This window comes from Rhinopithecus bieti, unplaced genomic scaffold (assembly GCF_001698545.2).
Source record: "Rhinopithecus bieti isolate Rb0 unplaced genomic scaffold, ASM169854v2 scaffold_15143, whole genome shotgun sequence".
Classification (NCBI taxonomy): Eukaryota; Metazoa; Chordata; class Mammalia; order Primates; family Cercopithecidae; genus Rhinopithecus; species Rhinopithecus bieti.
In genome coordinates this window covers 9,069-24,616 of record NW_016808091.1, presented here as the reverse complement: position 1 = coordinate 24,616, position 15,548 = coordinate 9,069, and the positions used below count along the sequence as shown (strand labels likewise).

At 49.1% G+C, this 15,548-nt stretch overlaps 1 protein-coding gene across 1 annotated transcript; it reads left to right on the top strand.

Annotated features, from left to right (window-relative positions):
- Window positions 1-215: 215 nt before the first annotated feature.
- Window positions 216-4,678, top strand: GDF2 (growth differentiation factor 2). Its single transcript, XM_017885501.1, has 2 exons — window positions 216-755; window positions 2,590-4,678. Exons 1-2 carry the CDS (start codon window positions 410-412, stop codon window positions 3,531-3,533), a joined length of 1,290 nt encoding a protein of 429 aa, XP_017740990.1. The 5' UTR covers window positions 216-409; the 3' UTR covers window positions 3,534-4,678.
- The last annotated feature ends 10,870 nt before the right edge of the window (window positions 4,679-15,548 follow it).

Sequence of the window (15,548 nt, the reverse complement as noted above, 5' to 3'; positions counted from 1 at the left end):
AGGAGATGAAGCATATGTCATCCTGCCTGGAGATTCTTCTGAAGAGCCCTGGCAAGGAAATGAGAAAGGATCCTAATTAGGGGGCAATAACCCCCTGGAGAAGCACAGATTCCTTACAGTAGGCCGTGTCCTTCCCACATGCCTTGTGTGTTTGTCAGATGTTTATAGAGCCTTCATTAACGGAAGGCTCCCTCAGATAAGACGTCGGAGCACGGCATCGAGGACCAGATAAGCACAAGTGCAGGACAATCCAGCCCGGCAGCGGGCGAAAGTGGGTGCTGGCCAGGACGGTTCCTTCAGAGCAAACAGCAGGGAGATGCTGGCCCGCTCCTTCCCGGCTCCTCCCCGTGCCCGCTAACACAGCACGGCCACCTGCAGTCTCCTCTCTGGGTGATTGCGTGGGCCCAAGATGTGTCCTGGGGCACTATGGGTGGCCCTGCCCCTGCTGTCCCTGCTGGCCGGCTCCCTGCAGGGGAAGCCACTGCAGAGCTGGGGGCGAGGGTCTGCTGGGGGAAACGCCCACAACCCACTGGGGGTGCCTGGAGGTGAGCTGCCGGAGCACACTTTCAACCTGAAGATGTTTCTGGAGAACATGAAGGTGGATTTCTTGCGCAGCCTTAACCTGAGCGGGGTCCCTTCGCAGGACAAAACCAGGGTGGAGCCACCGCAGTACATGATCGACCTATACAACAGGTACACGTCTGATAAGTCGACTACGCCAGCGTCCAACATCGTGCGGAGCTTCAGCATGGAAGGTAGGGTCTCTGCTTGCACCGGGCGCACTGGGGTGGGACTCACAGGTCCACAGCTGCTTTCCCCAGGGTAGAGGCCGCTGGTCATAGGAGGCTCTTCAAGCTTCCATTTAAATTAGTTACAATGAAATAAAAGTAAAACTTAGTTCTTTAGCCTCACCAGCTTCCTTTCAAATGTGTGGCTAATGAATTCCCTATCAGGCAGTGCAGACTGCAGAACATTTCCATGGTCACTGAGAGTTCTACTCGGCGCTTCTGCTCTGAAGGATTTACCTTCCCCAGGCTGTGTGCCACATTTCACACACAGGTGCACAGGGATGCCAACTCCCTTTTTTCCACCCCTTCTCTGTACTCTCCTCTTCTTTCGGTCTCTCCCCTCTGATTCACTTCTCTTCCTTTCCCCCTTCCCTTCCTGTCCCCTTCCTACTTCAAAACAGAACAGACAACCTATTTCACCTCCAACTAACTGGTATATTTTTAAACTTTGAAAGCACAGCTATTCCTTTCTTGTGAAAAGGTTTTAAAAATCAGATAAAATTCTTTGACAGAGAAGTGTTGAAAGAGAACCTAATTGTTTTTAAATAGAAATGTATCTGATTAAGAAGGACTAGAAGATAACAAACACGGACCTAGGACCTACGTCCTAACTCAGTCAAGCTCACATGATGCAGGGGAAATAAGTTTCTGAACAGCGAAACTGTTCAGTCAAAGCTTGCAGCCACAAGGGTACCCACCCATGTCACCTAGGAAGTGTTAAACCGCTGGATTCTGACCCAGGCCTGTCCGTCTGCACAGCTGGCTTTTCCGGCTGCTGCCGTCTCCCTCTGAATGTCCAGGAGCACAGGGCCTCTCCCCTCCTGGGTCTGAGACTTGCAAATGGCTTAGGGGCCTGGCTCCATACCACATCCAGGCCAGACCTAACCGGTCTGCAGAGGCAGGACTGGCACTTCAAAACCTGCCAGCTAGGTTTCCCTATAGCACCGGGTCTCCACACATGTGGGCGCATAGCAAGTGCCCAGAAAATGCAACCTCTTTTCCCTGTCTGTGAACCAGCCGTGGTATAGCAGGAGTGTGCTAATGACAAAGTGTCAGCCCAGGATAAATGGGATATTGAGATAACTATGTGGCTAAAAGGCAAGCCCCATTTTTGCTTGACATGACAAAGCAATTGAAGCTAATAGATTTTTTTCCTGAAACACTAAAACCAATTATCCACTTTCGCTTTGTTCAGAAATTACAATTTCAAACAATGCATACACTGTTTAGAGGCTGAGATTTTTGATATTGTCTTAATATTGGGATTTCACTGTCTCCACCCAGGATCTCACCTTTAAATTCATGTACTCAGGATCTTCACTCAGGATCTGACAGTGAGTTTTGCTGTTTTCTTTATGTATTCACTAGCTGTGTGCTAGTAAGTCCCAGGATACTTAACTAGCTGTGTGCATTTTGGCAATTAACTGCCTTGAATCCCAGTCTCCACATCTGCAAACGTGGAATAATAATTAGATCCTCCCAGGGTGAGTGCGAGGATTAAGGTGAAATTTACACTGCAAAGCTCCCAGTGTAATGCCTGGCACACAGTAGATGCTCAATAAACAGTAGGAACTGTCAATCCCAATTGGAGGCATCTCCTGCCTTTGCTTTTCTTTGGAAGATCTTAAGTGTACCTTTGAAAATACTCTTATACCTTAAGGGCTTGGGTGAAACCAAATAGAGATAATACAGACCAAAACTGTTATCCCAGATGCTCTTCTGTCTAAACCCTGAGACTCAGCTTCAGTGTCATGGAAACAGACCCTTCGGCAGATGCCCATCAGGTGTGTTTGCATTTCAGATGCCATCTCCATAACTGCCACGGAGGACTTCCCCTTCCAGAAGCACATCTTGCTCTTCAACATCTCCATTCCCAGGCACGAGCAGATCACCAGAGCTGAGCTCCGACTCTATGTCTCCTGTCAAAATCACATGGACCACTCTCATGACCTGAAAGGAAGCATGGCCATTTACGATGTTCTGGATGGAACAGATGCCTGGGATAGTGCTGCGGAGACCAAGACCTTCCTGGTGTCCCAGGACATTCGGGATGAGGGCTGGGAGACCTTGGAAGTGTCCAGCGCCGTGAAGCGCTGGGTCCGGTCTGACTCCACCAAGAGCAAAAATAAGCTGGAAGTGACTGTGGAGAGCCACAGGAAGGGCTGTGACAAGCTGGACATCAGTGTCCCCTCAGGTTCCAGAAACCAGCCCTTCTTTGTCGTCTTCTCCAATGACCACAGCAGTGGGACCAAGGAGACCAGGCTGGAGCTGAGGGAGATGATCAGCCATGAGCAAGAGAGCGTGCTCAAGAAGCTGTCCAAGGAGGGCTCCACAGAGGCAGGTGAGAGCAGCCACGAGGAGGACACAGATGGCCACGTGGCTGCGGGGTCGACTTTAGCCAGGCGGAAAAGGAGCACCGGGGCTGGCAGCCACTGTCAGAAGACCTCCCTGCGGGTAAACTTCGAGGACATTGGCTGGGACAGCTGGATCATTGCGCCCAAGGAGTACGAAGCCTACGAGTGTAAGGGTGGCTGCTTCTTCCCCTTGGCTGATGATGTGACGCCTACGAAACATGCTATCGTGCAGACCCTGGTGCATCTCAAGTTCCCCACAAAGGTGGGCAAAGCCTGCTGTGTGCCCACCAAACTGAGCCCCATCTCCATCCTCTACAAGGATGACATGGGAGTGCCCACCCTCAAGTACCACTACGAGGGCATGAGCGTGGCAGAGTGTGGGTGCAGGTAGTACCTGCCTGTGGGGCTGGGGAGGCAGGCCAAAGGGGCTCCACATGAGAGGTCCTGCATCCCCGTGGGCACAACAAGGACTGATTCTATCTGCATGCCAGCCTGGAGGAGGAAAGGGAGCCTGCTCTCCCTCCCCACCCCCCAACCAAAGCATACACCACTGAGCTCAACTGCCAGGGAAGGCTAAGGAAGTGGGGATTTGAGCACAATGGGAAAGCCTGGGAGGGTTGTTGGGGTGCAAGGAGGTGATGAAAAGAAGACAAGGGGAAAAGTAATCCAGAGTCAACAGAAAACAACAGCAGTGAGCCAGAGGAGCACAGGCGGGAAGGTGACTGCAGAGATTGATGGAGAGTTAGAGAGATGGAGGAGGCCGGCTTATTCCAAAACCTTTGGGGAGTAGAGGGAAGGAGCAGGCTGCGCGCCACACCCATCATTGCATGTTATTTCCTACAATCCAGTTAGAGGGGCATGGCTTCCAATTTAGAGACAGAGAGACAGAAACACAGGCAGATCAAGTAGCATTGGTCAATGGCATGATTCCAACCCAGAGTTGTGGGATACCAAAGCCCAGGATCTTTCCAAGTGCCCCGCTGCAGTTAAGCAGGTCCTCTCCAGCTAAAGAGCAATGAGACATTGGGAGCCCAAGAGTGTTGAGGCCGGGTCAGGCTGAGGCCCATCAGTCACAAGTGTGACTGGGCTGCTTGTCACATACAGGGCATGATCTGGCCACTGTTGCCAGTGCTCACTTAGCGGCCAAATGCTTTTTAATATCACCCCTGAGGCACTGAAAAACTAACCCCAGGCCAACTGCAGGACAGAGAGAGAGGTCAGGACAGCAGCCCTGTGGGCTGCATGATACACTGTGGCCAGAGCTATTGTGACCCCCTGGTGCAGTGCTCCCACGGTCAATGGTGCACACAGGGCCACTCACTGTCCATGGACTGAAACCATGTGACCGTTTGAGAGGGCCGGGCACACTTTCTCCTGAGGAAGGGGGTAGCCTGTGGCCAGCACTTCTGCAGTTACTCAGCATAGCCAGACCACCAGGATGCGGTGCCCAGGGTGCCCCCCAGCGACAACTCAGGGGAGACGGGCCTGGATTTGAATTTGTTGGAATTAAATGTGCTCTTGCTTTGGTCTTTGAAACATACCTATTTTTAATCCTTGGTGACATGTCCTCAAGTGACAAGACTCCAGACTTCCTGGGCGAGGCCTCCCCAGCCTCGGAAGAGCTGCAGTCCTTATCGGCGATCACTGGCTCTGCCTGCATTTGCCGGCTCTCTTGAGTCACGTGCATCCCAGCGCCCCGCCTGGGCTTGGATTGTGGGACCAGATTCAGCCTCCCCAAACCCAAGGGATGATAAGGCTTCCATTTGCTCTGTGTTTCACCCTCTCCTCTGACTCTCCTGGACACACATGGAATGGGGCAGTATGAGGAAGAGTCTGAAAGTGATGAAGAGTGCACCTATGGCCTTCTGACCTCCAGCCAGAGCAGGGCCTAGGGGAGGCCTAGAGAGGCCAGTGCCTCTCCCCATGGTTGAAGCTCCCATTTATTTAAAAAAAAAAAAAAAGTGGGAGGTGGGAAAAGCGTTATGTTAAATGTTTACATGGAACCAATGAACAACTTTAACACAAATATACAACACAACATTCTTGTTTAATTAGTGGTGTTAGAGAAAATATGAATTCCTGCTACATGCCGGACAGTGTGGTGTTACAATGCTATTCCATGTTGGGTGTTGAGCATCTTCTTTCAGTCCTGGTGCTGTGCTTCTGTGCCTGCTTGAAAGTTTCACTTGGAAATAAAGTCAAATGTCTAATTTGCAGCCCCTCCTGAATGTGAGACCTGATCTTGAGGACCCTGTAGACTCACACCCTGCCTACCCCACCCTCTGACCCCACTGCGATGGGCCTCCTTTTCCTAAGGAGGCAGAGGGGAGGGGACAGGCAGCCGCCTCAGGGCTGGGTGGATGCAGGTGGGTGGTGTCTGCAAACTGGGTGAGTGATGTGGTGCGTGCACACGGGGGTGAGTGATGTGGTGCGTGCACACTGGGGTGGAGTGATGTGGTGCGTGCACACCGGGGTGAGTGATGTGGTGCGTGCACACTGGGGTGAGTGATGTGTGTGCACACTGGGGTGAGTGATGTGGTATGTGCACACTGGGGTGAGTGATGTGTGCACACTGGGGTGAGAGATGTGTGTGCACTCTAGGGTGAGTGATGCATGTGCACACTGGGGTGAGTGATGTGTGTGCACTCTAGGGTGAGTGATGTGTGTGCACACTGGGGTGAGTGATGTGTGTGCACACTGGGGTGAGTGATGTGGTATGTGCACACTGGGGTGAGTGATGTGTGCACACTGGGGTGAGTGATGTGGTGTGTGCACACTGGGGTGAGTGATGCGTGTGCACTCTGGGGTGAGTGATGTGTGTGCACTCTAGGGTGAGTGATGCATGTGCACACTGGGGTGAGTGATGTGTGTGCACTCTAGGGTGAGTGATGTGTGTGCACACTGGGGTGAGTGATGTGTGTGCACACTGGGGTGAGTGATGTGGTGTGTGCACAATGGGGTGAGTGATGTGGTGTGTGCACACTGGGGTGAGTGATGTGTGTACACTCTGGGGTGAGTGATGTGGTGTGTGCACAATGGGGTGAGTGGAGTGCTCATGTATGGGCTTCTGTGTGTGAGGGGGTGGGATGTCTGTGTGTAGGGGTTTGCAAGTNTGGGGTGAGTGATGTCGTGTGCACACTGGGGTGAGTGATGTGTGTGCACTCTAGGGTGAGTGATGTGGTGTGTGCACACTGGGGTGAGTGATGTGTGTACACTCTGGGGTGAGTGATGTGGTGTGTGCACAATGGGGTGAGTGGAGTGCTCATGTATGGGCTTCTGTGTGTGAGGGGGTGGGATGTCTGTGTGTAGGGGTTTGCAAGTCAAAGATGACACTTACTTCCCTGCCTTCCTCTACCTCCCCACATGTCAGGAGAAGGGGGCCCTGAATTGCCCTAAAAGACAATCCTTAAGTCCTCCCCTCCTCTACAGCCTAACACCACCTTCTTGTTCTCTCCCCACCAAGGGGGCTGCCCTGCTGGCCCCACTCCCAGCCCCATAGCTCCAGGCAATCTTCTGGGTGGCTCATCTATAGTGCCACCACCCCAACCCCCTCCTAATGCTCCTGATGGACCTCTCTGGCTTTGAGGAGGGCCACAATGTTCCTCCTACAAGGTCATCATTGGCCTGGCTCTGAGAACTGCTGACATCTTGTCTTGAGTCCCCTGGGGAAAAGGCCGTGTGCTTCTCACCTTGGTCACTCGTGGAGGGCCAGCATGATTGGAAGAGATGTGCAGTGACAGGATGTGCAAGGAAACACCCAAAGCATGTTCCCTGGCCTCCGTGTCACTGGGTGATTCTTTTGATCACATTTCCTCGGCCTGATGACTGCCATGTTCAGGCTGCAATTATAATGTTTCCTGAAGTATTTCCCTTGCACTCCATCAGGATGGTGATCTTATCAATGTCACATGGATGAAGAAGTGGAAGTCCAGCAAATCCAGGGGCCTGTCCCCAGCCATGCACTGAGTTGGCAGGATGGCCAGGCTGTCCTCTGCCCCTCATTGTGACCTGACCTCTGTACCACAGCAAGTGGAGAGAGGCTGGGGAATGCCATGTAGAAAGCAGCAGCGAGACACATGGAGAGACAGAGGCAGTGAGACAATGGGGATGCAGAGAGGCTGCCAGGAGCACCTCTGAGCACCAGCCCTGGCCCAGCACTGCCTCCAGTGCCTCTAAATAACCAGCAGATGAGCAGGAGTCTTTATCCTACCTTTTGCAAACACATAGGAGACAGAAGCACTTGGAGCCCTCACACTTTGCTAGAGCCACAAGCCAGCCAGAATTTGAGCTCCAGTCTGTGACACCAAGCCCATATTCTCTCTACTGTATGGACTACTGTCCTGGTGCTTTCCTCAGTGTCAAGGTTAAAGTCACACTCAAAGGAAAGATCAAAACGAGGGCATAAAAAGATAAAACAAGCACAATCTATGCTCTCCTGGGCAATGCTGCCCTACCAGCGTGCGGCCCCGTCTTGGGCTCCGCCCACCCTGGGTTCCGCCCTCTCTGGACTCTGCCCTCTCTGGGATCATTCCTCCCTGGGCATTGCTGTCCCTGGGCACTACCCTTCCTGGGTTCTCTCTGCCCTTGATTCTTCCCTCCCTGGACTCTCACCTCCCTGGGCTCTTCCCTACCTGGGGACCACTCTCCCTAGGCATTGCCTTTCTTGCCCCGCCAGTGTGAGAATCTCTGGTCAGCCTGGCACCTGTAGGGCACTACTCACTTAAGAAGGAGAGGTGCTGTTAGCAGGGTCACTAAACACTGGGGCTGTCCCGCTTTCAGAATTCTACCAGAATTGGAAGAGAAGAATCCCTGGTCAGTACTTTTGGGAGTGTGCAGCCTTCTGTTTTTCAAGCCTAGCTTAACTCCACAGTGCAGGTGGAAGTGGGAGGCCCTGCCCCACTGAACTCAGAAGCTCTTTTTCCCTGTGGAGCACCAAGGCTTTTGCTCCATATCTGGTTCTTCTGATCTGCTCTCTCTCCCCTGGACATCAGCTCCTCCTGAGAATCTTCCTTAGATTGCTGCCATGCCTACCCCTGGGGCCTCTTATTCTGGGCCCGTAAGATAGGCCCACTTGGACCTGGAAGGCTCCACACCATCATCTCTGGTGGTCCTCATAGCAGCCCTCAGAGAGGTGGGTTTGCTCCTCTGCAGATGAGGAAGGGAGGTGGAGGAGGCAGTGCTGGGCACACAGCAGTGGAGCCCGGACCACTGTCACCTCTGGAGGTGCACTCCCTTCCCTGACAGCCCTGCAGCAGGCCTGGCCTCCAGTTGTGACGGTGCAGAGATGGAGAAGAGGCCAGTAGGACCATGCTGGCCTTTCACCCACAAGGGGCCTGGCTCCGAGAACGCTACAGTGCTCACAGGCTCAGGTGTGTGGCCCACTAGGCGCTCAGGCTCTGTGCTTGGTTTAATGGTCTGCTGTTGCCATCTTGAAATGTGTAATTAGTTTAGAAGAAGGGGCCCATGTTTTCATTCTGCGCTCAGCTCCACCAACGATACAACCGATACTAAATGCATGTAGGGGGTGGCATCTCGGTTTCTCAAGTCCCAGACATACTTGGGAGCTGTTTCAAGCCTCAGGGGTGACTTGGTCCTGGGAAGACAGGAGTCTGAACTTTGCTGCTCAGAGTTTGCCCAGGAGTCCAACAGCCCTGCCTGCCTCCTCAGAAGCAGGGTGAGGAAGCCCTGAGGCTTCTCCAATGTGTCAGCCAAGGTCAGAGAAACTGCTTATCTCTCAAAGGCCAGCCTGTGACATCCGTGCAGCAGCGCCTTGGGGGAGGGGTCGGAACTGCTGCCACTTCTTCCCTGGCCTTCTCCCGAAGCACCAAGGAAACCATGCCCAAGGCAGGCCATATCTCAAGCCAGCGGGGAACACAGGTGGTTTATGCAGGGTCATACTGAGCAAATCTTTAGAACATTTTTCTTTTCCTTTACAAATCATAGAATCTGAGCCTTGGAAAAAAGCACCTACTCCAGGCAGAAACCTGCACAGCAGTGGCCTCAGCTTGCCTGGAACACTTCTGGCTCAGCCGCTCACCACTTTCCCAGAAAGCCCAGTTCATGTGAACATGCCCATTTATCTGGAGATGTTCTCGAGCTTGAGCCAAAGCCTGTCTCTCCACAGCACCCTCCCATGAGCTTCTGCTCTGACTCCAGAGTCCCCTTGGTCCTGGAGAGCCATGACATATAAGCCATCTCCCTGGAGGGTAGAGGGGGTTAGGCTTGGGCAGAAAAGGACAGGGTTCTAGCCAACCAGGGGCCAGGGGCTGGGTCACTTTCTGGATCAAAGTGAGAAAAATGAAGACGATGAAATATTGCTTGTAAAAGCCAAATACAGTTTCGGGAGTGTTCAAATATCTTCCTACATTTTATGAAATAATTGAGACAGTAGGTAATAGGTTTGTGGGGTTTGTTTTAATAATGTTCAGACTTGGCAAAATAAAATTGTAACAACTTTGCATTTTTTTTCAAAATGATTATTTGAGACATTATTTCAAAATGATTATCTGTTGCCCAGCCTGGAGTGCAGTGATCTTAGCTCACTACAACCTCTAATTCTTGGGCTCAAGCAATCCTCCCTCCTCAGTCTCCCAAGTAGCTGGGACTACTACTACTACACAAGTTCTGACCGAATCCCAGAGGTGGGAAGATGAGGTGAACACAGATGCTAGTCCCACACAGGCATCGGCACTGGCATGCTCTGAGCCCTTAGTGAAAGGCAGCTGCTCTACTAACCAAAGGAATGAAGATCAGATCAACAAGAATTTTCTATTAAAGAGACCCCAATACTCACACTCGCTGAAAGAGAAATCTTGACTCCAAGTATGTATCTTAAATATCAATATTTAATATGGAAAGATTCAGTATATTAATTTTAATTAAATTAATTTAAAAATAAGTTTAGCTTTAATTTAGTATAATTTGACATTAATTGAGCATTGCTTTTCGTAGTGAAAAACAGGAAACTATCTAAAATGACCCACAATAGGAGAATAATTTAATGAACTGTGCTTAGTTCCCTTCCTCTTTCTTCCTGGACCTGATTTGGGGTGAGGTTAGAGAGCATCCAGTTTTTCTCCAGAAGTCACTGGGGCACACGGCTGAGGGGCAGCAGGAGATAGAAAGATAACAAGACTGTGTGTGTCTTCAGTTATCCCAGAGACCAGCCTCTTTTTAAGCCTCAAACAACACAGGTTTGAATTGAAGCAGAGCCTGACCAGGAATGACAGCTCCCTCACCCACACCCGCCCTAGACACATAACTGGATACACATGTCCACATGGACACACCACACACCACATGTGGACATGTCCACACATATCCACACCATATATGATTTAATATATTACATTATAACTTAATATATTCAATCTTTCCATATTTCATATATTTTTTAAGATAGAGGCTCTGAGTCAAGATTCCTGTTTCAAAGAGTATGAGCATTGCAAGACTCTTTAACAGAAACTTCTCATTGATTACATACACATCACCTGTGTGCACACATGGACACATCACACATTAATACATGCCTGTATGCACGTGTGTGCATGTATACACATGTGCACCACACATGTGCACACCCGCACAGGCTCACACATACATGCAACAGGAATTTCTGATGCATTAGGCAACTTCTGAAACTACTAAAAGGCTCAGAGGAAACACCCTCTTCTTGGGCAAACTGAGGCAGAAAGAAAGGAAGAGAAGAAAGGGTGTCTGAGGATGCTGTGGTTTACAATCAGGGCCAAAGTCAGATGTAGAAGAGAGAATTTGCATCAAAGTGTTGTCTGTGTGTATGCTTAGCCTTATTTATCATTATGGAAAAGCAAATGGAAATAATAGCAAGATTCCATTCTATATTCATTAGATTTGCAAAAATGAAAGCATGTGACAATACAGCATATTGGCACCGGTAAGGGGAGGAATGAGCACTATCATCAGTGGCTGGTAGGAGTGTCATGGCTTCAGTCATCCTGGAGAACAATTCGGCAGCATCAAATAGAGATGAAACACCTAGTAACTCCATTTACTTATGCCCATTCTGGAGACACGCTTGCACATGAGCAAACAGGCACTGCAGAGAGAAGATTGGAGCATTACTTGTAATCATGAAAGGCTGGCTATGGCCTCATAGTGGGTGCCGAACACCTGCCCCGATCAGGACCCCTTCACCTGGAATTGCCCTCAATAGCCTAGAGGGAGCAATTTGCCCAGGTCCCATTCCGTCCCTGCGGACAACCTCCATCCAAGAATGGCATGATAGGCATGAAGGCTTGGCTCTGGCTTCAATTTGGGGTGATTTTGAAGAGACAACCCCACTCCCCTTGGAACTGGCTGAGGTCTGTGGCAGCTGCATCACTCTCAAACTTTCCTTTTCTCTGCGCAGTCCAAGGCCCTCCCCTCCTGACAAGTGCAGCTCCCTAGGGTGCCACCTTCATGCTTCCTGCAGCCAGTCCCATCTCAGTCTGCTTCACTGGAAACCAGAACTGTGACAGACCAAATACCCATCAGTCACTGAAGAGCTGACTAAAGAGCGATACATGGCTATGGTGACATAACGTAGAGCCTTTAAAAATCATCCTAGTTGACGCACACCCACATGGCTACATGTCAAAAATATAGTGCTGAGCAAAATGAGCAGGTTGCAGAATGGCATGTGATATCTGGCACATACATAAAAACCCACAGAGTGTCTGTGTTCCAAGGATATGCTTATATATAAAGAAGTAGTTCATACAAGGACCAGAAAGACACACAGCAAATGGCAGGAAGGAGAAGAATGTCAAAAAGACATGTCACTTAATTGGTAATGGTCTTTTTTACTTCTGTGATTTTGTAAAATCCATACATGGAAACAAGAATGGAAGTGAATGAGCTGGTGTTGAGAGTAGGTGGTTCTGGGTGATTTTGTCCTCCCATTGCACTGACACCTTCATGCCTGATGTCTCTTACTGACCTGTCAGCTCTTAGGAGAGTGTGTAGGCAGAAAGCTAGGGAAGAGAGGTCTCAAAGTCCATCCGCACTCCCAGTCTCCTGGTGTTCTGAACTTGCACATTGACATTTCGCCTCGGTTGGTGGGGGGTGACATCCCTAGTACTAAGGGCATTAGGAGGTCTCAGCGTAAGTAAAATGAAGCTGACCCTGGAAATGACTCTTGGAAGCAACAGGTTGTCCCCAGGCCACACCGGACCGGGCACTCCGAGGCTCAGCAGTGGACACAAAACAAAGGAAGATCCAGCTCAAAAGGCACAAAGCTGCAAACCTTTCTCAAATCGCCGACAATGTCTGAGGTGCGACCACCTCATGTGAGCCAGGTGGTGAGTGTGTGAGTGGTCAGGCCCCCACATCACACTCAAATCCTGGAGGTCATGCTGCACCCCAACATCTGGCACCTTTTGTGGTCATCCATGTGAGTGTTGGACCATTCTTCTTCCCTTCTCTGGACAATGCTTTTACCAGGCAGTACTTGGGCCACCTCTTCCTCTGGCTCAGTGACCATCGTCCTGGTTTGCCTGGCGTGGTTCTGGTTAATGCCACTGTTCCTGTGTAACTAGTACTAGGGTACTGGATGATGTTATGCAGTATCCCCAGTCAGGGGCAGCTCAGGAGCCAATAGCAGAGGCCAGCTGGAAGCAGTAGGGTGGCTGGCAGGGCACGGGGAGACAGTTGGCCCCACCTGTGTTCAAATCCTGACCAGGTCACATGCTGGCTGCATGCTCACAGCCAGGGGACATGGCTTACTGGGTCCTTGCTCATCACCCACAAAGTGCCACATACACAAATGTTTCCCGGGCTCTTGCATTTCTGTCCTTGCCTGCTTCTCTTTGTGTGTAATGCTCAGGAAAACATTTGAACCACCACGTTCTCTGTCACCTGAAACTTTCATTTTATTCCTCATTCTTTTTTTTCCTTCCTCCTCTTCATTGTCTTTCCCTTGCTCTCCTAGTGCCGTCGGCCTTTCTAGTCATACCTGAGTTGGAAGTTGCCGCACGCAAAACCCCAGGCCCTCTGTCTGCCGGGCAGCCACAGCCTCCTGGAGGCTAGCCAAGTGCCTCCGGCTCTCAGGAAAAAGATCCTAACGCCTGTTCATAGCCGGGGTTCAGGCACATGCACATGTCTGATGGGCTTAGGAGAAACAGCAGGAAGAAATGCAAAGAGAGAGGCCACACACATCATGAAAGAACTTTCCTAAATGAGGATGGCACCCCACATTGCTGTGACTGAGAGGAGGAATGTATGCTTTAGAGAAACTCTAGTCATTTACACAATGTGTATGTCTGCCATCAGTGAAATGGTACTTTTTTCTGGAACCTACTTGGAGTTCTGAGAACTCAAGTGCTCCCTAAGCCTGGACTGTTCTCAGAACAGAAAGGCTTAGTATGGGCATAAGAATGGAGTGCCCTAAGGAGTCAGCTTCCGGTCCAAGTGTCGTTTTTATCCGTGAGCTTTATGAGATGTCATTGACAAATAAAATTGCATATATTTACGGTATACAATGTGATGTTTGTGTACACATTACAAAATGATTGAATCAAGCTAATTGACATATACATCACCTTACACTTTTTGTGGCGAAAATATTTAAAATCTACTCTCATAATTTTCAAGCATACAATACAGCATTATTAACCATAGTCACTAGGCTACACAGAAGATTTCTGGAATTTATGTATCCTTTGTACCCTTTGACCAACATTTTCCCATTTCCCTTTCCTGACTCCTCACCCAGCACCTGATAATCCAGTTTATGTTTAGACTCTGCTACTGACTGTGCTTCTGGAGAAATCTTTTAACTTCTCCAAGCCTCAGATTCTTCTCCTAAGAAATGGCAACCACACTACCTGTGATGACTGATTTGATGTCAACTTGGCTATCCTATGGTGCCAAGCTGTTTGGTGCAGCACTAGTTTAGATGCTGCTGGGAAGGTATTTAGTGGGTGTGATATACTTTTGCTACCAGTAGCCTGTACATGAAGCAGATCACCCGCCATAATGAGGGTGGATCTCATCTAATCAGGTGAAGGCCTTATGACCAGTTTCCTGAGGAAGAAGCAATTCAGCCTCAAGACTACAACAGAGAAACCCTGTCTGAGTTACCAGCCAGCTGCCTGCCCTTTCAAATTTGGTCTCAAGGCTACAGCATTGACTCTTGCCTGAATTTGCAGTCTGCTGGGGTTTGCACAACAGATTTCAGACTTTCCAGCTCCTACAATCACATGAACCTATTCTTTAAAATAAACATCTCCATTTTACATATCCCCATAAGACTCCTTAAAGGGGGGATGTAAAAGGGAGATGTTTATTTTAAAGAATAGGCTCATGATATCTCTGGGTTGTAATGATTAAATGAGAACATGGTGAGACAACTGGATCTCCATATGCAAAAGAATAAATTTGCTTCCTCACCTCATAACATATACAAAACTTAACTTCAAATGGATCAAGGACCTAAAAATAAGACCTAAAACTATGAAACCCTTAGAAGAAAACATAAGGGTAAATCTTCATGAGCCTGGCTTTGGAAAAAGATTCCTAGATATGACATCAAAAGCAAGAGCGATGAAGGCAAAATTAGATAAACTGGACTTCATCAAAATGAAAAACTTTTGTGCTTCAAAGGACATCATCAAGAAAGTTAAAGATTAATCCACAGAGTGAGAGAGAATACTTGCTGATTTCACATATGATAGGGGACTTGAATCTAGCATATATAAAAAACTCTTATAACTCAATAATAAAATGATAAACAACCCAATTTTTAAAATAAGCAAATCATCTAAATAGGCATTTCTGCAAGGAAGACACACAAATGGCCAATAAGCACATGAAAAGATGCCCAATATCATTAGTCATCAGGCAGTGCAGATCAATGGTGTAATGAGATACCGCTCCACATCCACTGGGATGGCTATGATCAAAAAGTTGGATAATAATTGTTTGCAAGGTTGTGGAGAAATCAGAACTCACACATTGCTGGTGGGAGTGCAAAATTATACAGTCTCTTTGGAAAACTGGCAGTTCCTCAAAAAGTTAAACATAGAGTTACCATATGACCCAACAATCCCATGTCTAGGCATGTATCCAAGAGAAATGAAAATGTATGTTCACACAAAAACTTATACAGACATCTTTATAGCAGAATTATTCATAATAGCCAAAAGGTGGAAAAAACCCAAATTTGTATCAATTAATGAATGAATAACAAAATGTGGCAATATGCAAAGAACGGAATATTATTCAACCATAAAAAGGAGTGAGCTGGGGCGGAGCAAGATGGCCGAATAGGAACAGCTCCAGTCTCCAACTCCCAGCACGAGCGACACAGAAGACCGGTGATTTCTGCATTTTCAACTGAGACTCCACCTCTGGGGACAGCGCACAGCTGAAGACCAACAGGGGAAGCAGC